General features: G+C 42.9%; 1 protein-coding gene across 1 annotated transcript in view; it reads right to left on the reverse strand.

Annotated features, from left to right (window-relative positions):
* The window catches only part of LOC308315183 (neurotensin receptor type 1-like), a gene marked incomplete at both ends in the record, with an annotated part of 143,598 nt that overhangs the window by 69,106 nt on the left and 62,581 nt on the right, over positions 1-11,911 (reverse strand). Inside the window, one exon of the mRNA XM_080763023.1 lies at positions 3,586-3,787. Within this exon, the coding sequence (XP_080619149.1) occupies positions 3,586-3,787 (202 nt within the window). The remainder of the gene's footprint in view (positions 1-3,585; positions 3,788-11,911) is intronic.

Raw genomic sequence — 11,911 nt, forward strand, 5'->3', positions numbered from 1 at the left:
AGACATTGACTGAATTATAGTATGATGATGATGATGTATGTAATCTTGTCAGCATTGGAAATGAGGGAGAACCTCAATTGCTCTTTCGAGAATAAATAAAGGTTTCAATCAATCATCATCATCATCATCATCATCAACATCTTCATCACATTACAGGAGTTTGGGAGCTTTTGGGGATAAAGTCCTGAGAACAAACCACAGGCCTGTCAGACAGAGGGACATACCACAGGCCTGTCAGACAGAGGGACATACCACAGGCCTGTCAGACAGAGGGACAAGAGTGATTCTGTCCCAGGAGCACTGATTCTGGTACCCCGAGGACCTTATAACCCATTCTGGGCGGGAACGCTTTTTGGTGTTTCAAGCATTATTATGTCATAACTTTATAGCTATTGAAAAATAGCAGACCTACAAAGCTCGTAGCGCGACACTCGGTGCTTTGTAGGTCTGCTATTTTTGAAAAAAATCGAAGAACCATGCACTGACATAGAAACATAGCTTTTTCAGAAAACTGTCAGGATGCATAGAAGACATTTTTATAGAATCTGATCTCAGGTCAGAATTAAGAGAGCGATGCGACGTTGATGTGATATCTCCAACACAGACGGACACGACACTGTGTCGTGAAATCGTGAAAATGTGGCGCAAATCTTTTGAATATATAATATTAACGTTTTTAACTAAAATCTTTGCTTCTGGGGGAGGGGAGGGGGGGGGGTCCCTGGAACAACATATTTTCAGATGGGGGGTCGACCGTTTACAGATATATATCTGGGGGTCCTGGACATGAAAATGTTATAAGAGAACCTGCACTGACACATAGAAACATTTATAGGGTTTTCTGAAAACTGTCATGATTTAGAAGACGTTTAGTAGAATCAGTTCTCCGGTCCAAATGGGATAACAATGGAGAATAAAACAAGTCTCTGGGCTCAGCGGCTCCCCAGAGTCTCTGGGCTCCCCATAAGTCTGGGCTCCCCATAAGTCTGGGCTCCCCATAAGTATCTGGGCTCAGCGGCTCCCCAGAGTCTCTGGGCTCCCCATAAGTCTGGGCTCCCCATAAGTCTGGGCTCCCCATAAGTATCTGGGCTCCCCATAAGTCTCTGGGCTCTGCAGCGGCTCCCCAGAGTCTCTGGGCTCCCCATAAGTCTGGGCTCCCCATAAGTCTGGGCTCCCCATAAGTATCTGGGCTCAGCGGCTCCCCAGAGTCTCTGGGCTCCCCATAAGTCTGGGCTCCCCATAAGTCTGGGCTCCCCATAAGTATCTGGGCTCCCCATAAGTCTCTGGGCTCTGCAGCGGCTCCCCAGAGTCTCTGGGCTCCCCATAAGTCTGGGCTCCCCATAAGTCTGGGCTCAGCGGCTCCCCAGAGTCTCTGGGCTCCCCATAAGTCTGGGCTCCCCATAAGTCTGGGCTCAGCGGCTCCCCAGAGTCCCGACGACACGACATCATTCATTCAGACTGTTTTCAGTTTGATATGGAATGGATGTCTGTGATGAGGTCATGGGAAAGGAATACATGTCCTACATGCTCTGTTACCATGCTGTGTGTGTGTGTGTGTGTGTGTGTGTGTGTGTGTGTGTGTGTGTGCGTGTGTGTGTGCGTGTGTGTGTGAGCGTGTGTGTGCGCGTGCTCCGTTACCGTGCTGTGATTCTTCAACTTAATGGAGGATGAATTGGTCGCGAACTTGTGAAGGAAAACTGACGGCGTCTGAAACTGTCCGACCGGTCACGGGAGGCGCCGGGACTGAGTGTGTGTGTGTGTGTGTGTGTGTCTGTGTGTGTGTGTGTCTGTGTGTGTGTGTGTGTGTGTCTGTGTGTGTGTGTCGGGCATTTGTCCGGGATTTGCTGATTGCACTCTGTACAACACCGTGTAAATATTTGTGTCCATGTATTGTATCTCTTATGCGGACATAAATAAAATATTGTGTGTGTTGTGTGTGTGCGTGTGCGTGTGCGTGTGCGTGTGTGTGCGTGCGTGTGCGTGTGTGTGCGTGTGTGTGTGTGTGTGTGTGTGTGTGTGCGCCCATGTGCGTAACAACTCGGGTACTGTATAAGTATGGATTCTCACAGAACACACACACCTCCACACAGACACACCTTTGGCACACATGCACACGCACCCATGCGCATAATGGGTACACACATAGGTACAGCGTGTACATTACATGCCCCTATGCACACACGTACTTCAATTATAAATATAGAAATATAGCTGTGGGACCAAAGCCGGGAGGCAATAAGCAATGAGGACGTATAATCCTTTTAGAGACATGGAAAACTGAACTGGAGAAACAGAAGACCATGGAATTGTGACTGAAGTTCTTAGACGTTTTTGAGCCCACGGGGATCGTTGTTCTTAGTTCGAGTGATTCATTACATTATGGTGAGTCTTGTCTTCACGTGTGTCTCTCTCTAGTCTGCTGTCAGTATGTTGGGGCGGCGGTGACTCAATAAGGCTCATTCATTGTAGGTCTGCTATTTTTGAAAAATCAAAGAACGACTGACATAGAAACATAGCTTTTTCCAGAAGGTCAGGTCAGGTGGCAGGTCTCAATCCCACATTGTACAGTAGGCTACTTGAGCAAGAGTTATAATTCTGTCTAAAATGTATACAAAATATTTAGAAAATAGAAGATCTACAAGCCTGCGATGCGTCACATCGTGACATGTTATGAGCTTGTAGACTGGTATACAAAACGAACAGCACATACTGGTGTGTCCCCTCACGCAAGATATCAGAGTGAAATATGGACATGAGGGTATTGATTTGAGCTCACTCTTTGTGGGCACTAACAGAGAGACTTTGCATAATTATGCTACATGCCTGCCTGTCACTTGTGGAGCAATAGAAAGCTCCTGTTGTAAAGGGATTCTGTATTGTGTATTGTATATTTTAATGTATTGTACCTTTTTTAAGTTTTTGATTCATGGGTTTTTTATTATTGTTTGGACCCGATTGATTGATTGATTGAAATATTTATTAACAGTTTGTAGAATTACAGTACATTTCAAGCACAAACTCAATACAAAGACTGTTAACTGTGAGTGGACGACCCAATTAAGCATTACACTTGTTTACAACAGGGTCCACATTGTTGAATTCATCAATACATTTAGAGACACAAATAGACACTTCTATGTAGTTAAAAAACAGAACAGGGATTCTTCATATAGGAAGCAAAAAGGGAAAAGATACATTGAGGTGGAAAAGGGGGTGGGGTGGGGGGGGATTCAGATTTTACAGAGGCCAGTTTTGAATTGCAGCCATCCGTAGGTGCCCTTTGAGAGCGGTTTTGAAGGAGTCAAGGGATTCATGTCTTAATGACTGTTGGTAGGGCGTTCCACATTTTGGTGGCATAGGAGCGAAAATAATTTAGTCCCTTGTTTGTGCCGAATCTGGGTTGTACATGGTTTGTTGCACTCCCTCTGGTGTTGTGGGTGTGGACTTCGTTTACATTAAGGAAGTATTTAGACAGGTACATGGGTATCTTGGTGGTGTTTTATACATTTGTGTCAATAAAGTAACTAATTAACTAGATCGGCTATTTTGTGCGTGCGTGCGTGCGTAGCGTAGCGTGTCACTCACTCAGCACCAGCACGCCGTGGCGCAGCGCCTGGGCGCGGTTGGGCTCCACGGCGACCGTCAGCGTGGTGGCGTTGCCCCCCACGACGCACACGCGGCTGTCCTGCTCCGCCTCCCGGAACATGCGCAGCAGCTGATTGGCTATCACCCCGTTGAGCACCGAGATGGCCGTCATGGGAACCACGAAGGAGAGGAACGCATTCACCTGATTGGAGGAGAACAGAGAGAGAGAGAGAGAGAGAGAGAGAGAGAGACGGTCTTAGTAGGAGGACTTATCATCTACACTTTTAGACCGCGGTCGAGATCATGGATTTCACAATGCTACGTCAGACTTTCCGGTCCTTCATTGCCAGTTCAATACACACCCGCACCCGCACACGCACACGCACACGCACACGCACACGCACACACACACACACACACACACACACACACACACAAGGTATAAGAATGAAAAACTATAGACAATAGTATGTAGCATTCTACTGTGTACTGTACACAGACAAAGTGAAAGTGGGAAAGTGGGAAAGTGGCCTGTTGGAGAATGTCGTTATACATTATGCTGTTTTTATTTATGTTGTCCTCCACTTAGTTATTTCTCTTTCCCTCTGCCATTTCTCTGTCTCTCTCGCAGTGGCACGACGTGCGATAATTGCACATGCGATAATTGCAATCAGATGCTAATTTGCAGATGTGGAACTTTAAGGGCTTAATGTTAGCGTTGGCATCATTAAACTGCAGATAATGGCTGCGAGCGACGCACAATGAGGCTATCAGTGACCATTTACACTGTGAATTTGCCACTGTGTGTGTGTGTGTGTGTGTGTGTTCCTCTCCTGCAGCGTGGATCCTGCACACCTGCCTTGAATCAGCTCCCTCTGCCAACACGACTATTAGCTCTGTGGTTTTCAAACCTATTCATATCAAGGCTATCAGCCGGTCATGAATATATGTGACCAAATTTGACTAAAAGACTGCCATCGCACAAAATTACAGCTTTTCACCAGAGGAGAAAAAAGTTAAAAGCACAGGCAGACTCTTCACATACTAGAGAATGTCTGAAATAAGTGTCAGAGCTGAACATCGACATGTAAATATGAAATAAATCCCAAACATGTAGCTATAGGTGTAATGTTAGAGACCACAGAAGACATGTAAATATGAAATAAATGCTTAAACATGTAGCTATAGGTGTAATGTTAGAGACCACAGAAGACATGCAAATATGAAATATTGCTTAAACATGTAGCTATAGGTGTAATGTTAGAGACCACAGAATACATGTAAATATGAAATAAATGCTTAAACATGTAGCTAGGTGTAATGTTAGAGACCACAGAAGACATGTAAATATGAAATAAATGCCCAAACATGAAGCTATAGGTGTAATGTTAGAGACCACAGAAGACATGTAAATATGAAATAAATGCTTAAACATGTAGCTATAGGTGTAATGTTAGAGACCACAGAAGACATGTACATATGAAATAAATGCTTAAACATGTACAGTAGCTAGGTGTAATGTTAGAGACCACAGAAGACATGTAAATATGAAATAAATGCTTAAACATGTAGCTAGGTGTAATGTTAGAGACCACAGAAGACATGTAGATATGAAATAAATGCTTAAACATGTAGCTAGGTGTAATGTTAGAGACCACAGAAGACATGTAGATATGAAATAAATGCCCAAACATGTAGCTGTAATGTTAGAGACCACAGAAGACATGTAAATATGAAATAAATGCTTAAACATGTAGCTAGGTGTAATGTTAGAGACCACAGAAGACATGTAGATATGAAATAAATGCTTAAACATGTAGCTAGGTGTAACGTTAGAGACCACAGAAGACATGTAGATATGAAATAAATGCCCAAACATGTAACTATAGGTGTAATGTTAGAGACCACAGAAGACATGTAAATATGAAATACATGTTTAAACCTGTAGCTAGGTGTAATGTTAGAGACCACAGAAGTGAACCTTTCAAGCCTGTTTTCTCAACTCGCTGTTTTCTGCAAGACATTACTCTATAAGCCATATCTCCAAAACTGGTGGGTCAAACTGAACAACCAATATGTCCATTTGAAGCTATGATTCCCTGCTTTCATATGACTTGAAAACACTCAAATAAAAAAAAAATCCAATGGCAGTCTCTCAGTCAAATTTGGTCACATTGAGATGTATATAGACAATATTTTCGGCCAAAAAAACAGAAGAAAAAAATATCAAATGTCTCACTCCACACTCTGACATGCGTTGTGAGCTTGTAGATCTGCTATTTTCAGCAAGCGTATAAAATCAGCCATCAAGGCCTGGCAAAATACATTTTAGTCGACTGAATCAAGCATAGATTTAGTCGACTAAAATCGTATGATTGTCGACTAGACTTAACACTAAAACATTCCAGGTGACTAAAATATGACAACAAAAACAAAAACAAATGAAAACTATACAAAAGACTATATGACTAAAACTTAATTAAAAAAGCGCTGCAGGTTACGTCGTGCTCTGCTCTCCTCAAGGTGCTCCTCTTGTGCAACACTGAAGCACACACTTCAAAATTGCAGAGGCAAATTGATTGTCAAGAAGAAATGTCCCAGAATATTATACCGACCTTTTCATCATGTACGACGTTGGTGATAATCGAATTTGAAATGGAATGTTCCCTCCAAACCACGTTGGGGGGGCAGGGTGTGTGTGTGTGTGTGTGTGTGTGTGTGGGGGTAAGATCTGACTACTGGAACACAGTGACATATCAGTCTGTCCTTAACCCATTGTGACCCGAGATCAGATTCTAAAAATGTCTTCCTGAAAAAGCTATGATTCTATGTCAGTCGTTCTTCGATTTTTCAAAAATAGCAAGACCTACCAAGCTCGTAGCGCGCCATGAGCTTGTAGATCTGCTATTTTTCAATAGCTAAAGCATAACATAATGCTAACACCAAAAGGGGTTTCCGCCCAGAATGGGTTAAGTGAGAAAGAAAAATATATGCAGCATGTGTGACCTGTCAAGTTTTTCAACTTTTCCATCATTCTTTTTTTTTCCCCAGCATTCTCTCTCTGCCCCCGACACGCGCACGCACACGCGCGCGCACACACACACACACACACACACACACACACACACACACACACACACACACACAATTGTAAAAGCAAGCAAAGCAATTGTAGCTTTCTGCCGTGTTAATGGTTTTCATGATGATGATTGATGAATGATGATGATTGATGATGATGGATTGGAGATTAACCCATTCTGTCCTGAGATCAGATTCATACGAGGTTTCCACTAGGACACACACTGGTCTGATTAACCCATTCTTACCTGAGATCAGATTCTAAAAAATGTCAGTCGTTCGATCTTTCAAAAATAGCAGACCTACAAGCTCGTAGCGCGCCACTCGGTGGCGCGCTATGAGCTTGTAGATCTGCTATTTTTCAATAGCTAAAGCACGACATGATGCGAACGCCAAAATTGGTTCCCGTTCAGAATGGGTTAAACACATAGTGGAACTGACTCCCACGCCGAGGAATGATTCTAATAAAAATAAATGAATATAAAAAAAATTGCCTCATGATGGTGCTATAACAGGCAGATGTGGAAAATGCGGGGGACATTTTTTTTCCCTTGGCCTCGAGGGAGGCCAAAGTTGTACAGATATCGGTGCAGTTATGGGTGAACACCATGAGGCTGATTTGAAATGTTTTAATTAAGTGGCACTTGGAAGGCAATCCTATAATAATAATAATAAAACTTTATTTGTAGAGCACCTTTCATGACATGAAATGCAGCTCAAAGTGCTTTACAGAACAATGGAGAATAAAAGAAAAGCAAGGCAACGACATTAAAAAAACAAGCAGTAATGCAATACAGTGAGGACATGAATAACAAAAACAAATAAAAGATCAATTAAAAGCAATGTTGTAGAAGTGGGTCTTGAGCTGAGCTTTAAAAATGTCTCCAGAGGCTGCCTGTCGAAGGTACAGTGGGAGCTTGTTCCACGCCGACGGCCCGTAGAGACAAATCCACAGAGGGTTGCCTGGGTGCGGCCATTACTGAGGTGTACTATTAATTAAGCACAGCAGCACTGATTAGCCACACCTGGCCTATATACGGAGCACCTGCTCCATGGATTACACCTCAGTAATGGCCGCGCCCAGGGCAGCCCTCTGTGGATTAGTCTATATAGCCAATGGGGATGGAGTATATGGGGAAGGGGACAGGTCGGTCTGTGTTGATCACATGACTATGGAGATAGTGTATATGGGTCAAATGTGTAGGAGTAAATGTAAATGAATGTTTTCTTGTGCAAAACGCTGCCTCGTGGTGGTGCTGTACGACAGGCCCGCTGTGGAGAATGTGGGGCAGAGGTTGGTCGTTTGGCGTCCAGGTGGTGTGTGTGTGTGTGTGTGTGTGTGTGTGTGTGTGCGCGCGCAAGTGGGGCCCATAACTGTAGGTGATCTGTTGTTTACCATTCTGCAATTATTCACATTCTGAATCCTTTTTGTTTCATTTTCTATTTCGTTCTGCATTGAGAAACATTCATTGTTTTTGGTGTTGATAAATACCCCTGTCTATGCTAGGTAGTTAATTATCTGTAGGCCAGAGGTGTCCAAAAGGTAGATCTACCTACCAGTAGATCACAAAGAAGACCACATGACATGGCCCTAAAGAAGGTATAATTAAACATAGAACATGTAGACGTAGAACATGTTGAGCAGCCATTTTAAAAGTAGTTCTCTAGTCAAAAGAGTGTGGGCACCCCCTGCTCTATAGGCTGTACAGCTCATAGCCTCATACGTGCGTGCTGCGTGCACTGACACACACACACACACACACACACACACACACACACACACACACACACACACACACACACACACACACACACACACACACACACACGCCTAGACGAGCTGCCTACTCATCACACATTCTGCAGGGGGTGTGGTCACGCTGGCTGTGCTGTACTGACTATAGCTACACTCTACCGTGTTGTGTGAGTGTGCGTGTGCGTGTGCGCGCGTGTGTGTGTGTGTGTGTGTGTGTGTGTGCTCCATGGGGCATAGCATAAGCGTGTGGTTTGGGCATTTGTAGAGAGACATTTAGTTTCCTTGTTTAACAATGTGTCAATGTGGTCAGCCTGACAGCGCTGTGTGCTTCACTGCACACAGAACCACATCTAAGTGTTGGAGACAGCACGGTGTAAAGAACATTTTAAAACCTCCACTGCTTGTAAAACAATCACTGGTTATGAATGCATTTACGTAAACAAGCTTGAATGAATGCTTCAGTATACAATGATTATAACTATAGTTCAATAATTGAATATCTGATCTCAAAATCAATGATATCAGATTAAGGGCCCCCCACCCCCACCCGTTATACCCAGCCACCAAAAGAACCTGGAAATCAATAGTTTTTGTAGCCATTTATTAAACATATATATTGTATGTGTAGCATGGCGGTATGAATTAGAATAGCCAACAATGACTCTGAAGGGATTAGGCCCTAGGAAATAGTTTTGGGGGAAAATCTATATAGTGAACTAACGTACAGTAAACCACCTGATCATAACGATAACTGCCCACTGGGTTGGTTGTACAGATAAGAAGCAAGGCATCGCATTTATTGCACTTTGCGATGAGTGAGTGAGTGTGGCGGATACCACTGTTCTGTTCTGTGCATTCAGCGAGCGCTCACCACCGCGGAGAGAGTGTGGTTAACGGAGAGGGAAATGACTCTGAGGCTGAGCACGCAAAGTGCAATAAATGCGATGCCATGGTTTCCTGCAAAGGTCGTTGCACCTTGCACCAGTTGCACCACGTCCACATTGAGGAAACGTCTCAAAATCAATCAACTATAGAGCCATGAATTAAATCAAATTCAATTTGTCTGCACTTATTTTAACAACTTATAAGCAGCTCAACTGCTTTTGATTTGTCTCTAAATTGATCGCCCAACTGTTGAGAGCCCAGCCTTTAGGTGCATATAATTATACCTCCATATATTGATTACTTTATAAACAGTTTGCAGGAAAAAAGCACAGGAACGTAGCCTACAGTTCAATACAAGGTCTGCTAAGAGGATTTTATAACCCAAGAAAGCACTATGGCTTGTTTCCATTTGTCACCACAACAATATCATTATTGCAATGTGTACTGTATATTTTATATATTTTCATTTCAACATTTCTTTTTTTTGGTCCATAATATATGTCTTGGACTGTCTCAGTCTTTTCTCTTTTGCCAGTGTGGACTTTTTCTCTTTGGTCTAGCCAAGCTTCTACTGTCTTAAATGTCCTGCAAGTGACATCCAGTTCGTTGTTATAATTCTGTCCTTTTACTTTTAAAGCCATATCTGTCATTTCAAACATGCATCTGATTTGTGGATACTTTCATACCTTATTATCACGTGACGTGTTAATGTCATTTAAAGCTTCTGAAAACATCCATACAGAGATTCCACTGTGTTGTGGGTTTCATACAACATCCTGGTTCTGAGCAGCCAATCAAATGAAGTGCAGGATGAAGCTGCTGAGCCAATCAGACGAGCTGACAGGAACTCACACAATGAAAATAGAGTCACCAGCAGCCAGTCACAGTGAAGCACACAGCAGTGACAGCAGTGAACCAAAGAAGGACAAGGATGGAATACTTTGTAGCATTTCTTCTAATCTGCTCCTGTAAGTATTCACAGCAATAGAGTTGCATCTGTATGATTCCATATACACTACATGTATAAAAATGTAAGAGGATCGTTTTGAATGTATACTGAATATTTATGAGAGTTATAACTCACTTGTCTCGTATACATTTGTTATATGAAACTCAAGTTTGCAGAACAATACATTGTCCAAAATAACATTATCTCAAACCCCATACTGTAAATGTTTTTAACGTATGTGTTTCAGGTGTGGCTCAACAAGCGAGTATCTCTCAGCCACTTCCACACCAGGCAGCACAGCTGGGCCAGGAAGTTACCCTTCAATGTCACATTGAAGTCTCGTATAGTACACATTATGTATGGTTCAAATTGACAGCAGCGAATACTTTAACTACACATTGTGTAATACGAAAATACACCGGCATTTATCCTTGTGACAAAGAGGGTCGTGTTGTTGTAGAGACAGACGACAAAGTTAAATCAGCTCATCTTAAAATAAAGAATACGAAAGCAGAAGACACTGGAACGTACATTTGTGGAGTAATGGACACAGGTTCCCTTCAGATTGGACCAGGAACCTTCCTAGAGATACAAGGTATGTTTTTCTCTGTAGTGTCATTTAGGTTTGAAGGATATGAAGTAAATGTTATTCTATCAGAAAAGAACAGTTAGTAATTGTTGTAAACTCTAAATACTGGACCCTCGTCTGGTTCGACAGACAGGTAGTGTATGCAGGCTGGGTGGTGTGTGGTTCTGACAGACAGGTAGTGTGTGCAGGCTGGGTGGTGTGTGGTTCTGACAGACTGGTAGTGTGTGCCGGCTGGGTGGTGTGTGGTTCTGACAGAACCAGGCTGGGTGGTGTGTGGTTCTGACAGAACCAGGCTGGGTGGTGTGTGGTTCTGACAGAACCAGGCTGGGTGGTGTGTGGTTCTGACAGGGAACATATATAGTGCTGGATCGTAATGACGTGACAACAAGATATGAGACATAATAACAGCTAACTGCAGCAAGGCTGACCTATTGCTGTCTCAGATGTCTGATCGTAGCCTAACTATACAGTATGCTACAGATCAGACAGTACACAATACATATCAAGTACACTGTGTCTCACGTTCAAGTACACAGACATGGGCGATCATGATTATAACTGTAATGATGATTACCTTCCAAAGGAGAGGAGCTGGGAGAGACCTCTGTGGGAGAGACCTCTGTAAATGGAACGACACTGAATGGCCAAGGTAAATAAATGTACATACAGTGAATTATGTTTAGGTAATAACAGGTTATATAGGTTGTTTACAGAAGTCAAGTATTATGTTTTGCACGTGCAGAGTGTCAGTGGAAATGATGGTGGTAGTTCAATGTTCTCATCTGAACTGGTGAACGTGCACTAATCGTTTCAGAACGTGCACTAATCATTTCAGAACGTCAACGTGCACTAATCATTTCAGAACGTGCACTAATCATTTCAGAACGTGAACGTGCCACTAATCATTTCAGAACGTGAACGTGCACTAATCATTTCAGAACGTGAACGTGCACTAATCATTTCAGAACGTGAACGTGCACTAATCATTTCAGAACGTGAACGTGCACTAATCATTTCAGAACGTGAACGTGCACTAATCATTTCAGAATGTGAACGTGCACTAATCATT

The sequence above is a fragment of the Protomyctophum bolini genome, assembly GCF_963924005.1.
Source record: "Protomyctophum bolini genome assembly, chromosome: 5".
NCBI lineage: Eukaryota > Metazoa > Chordata > Actinopteri > Myctophiformes > Myctophidae > Protomyctophum > Protomyctophum bolini.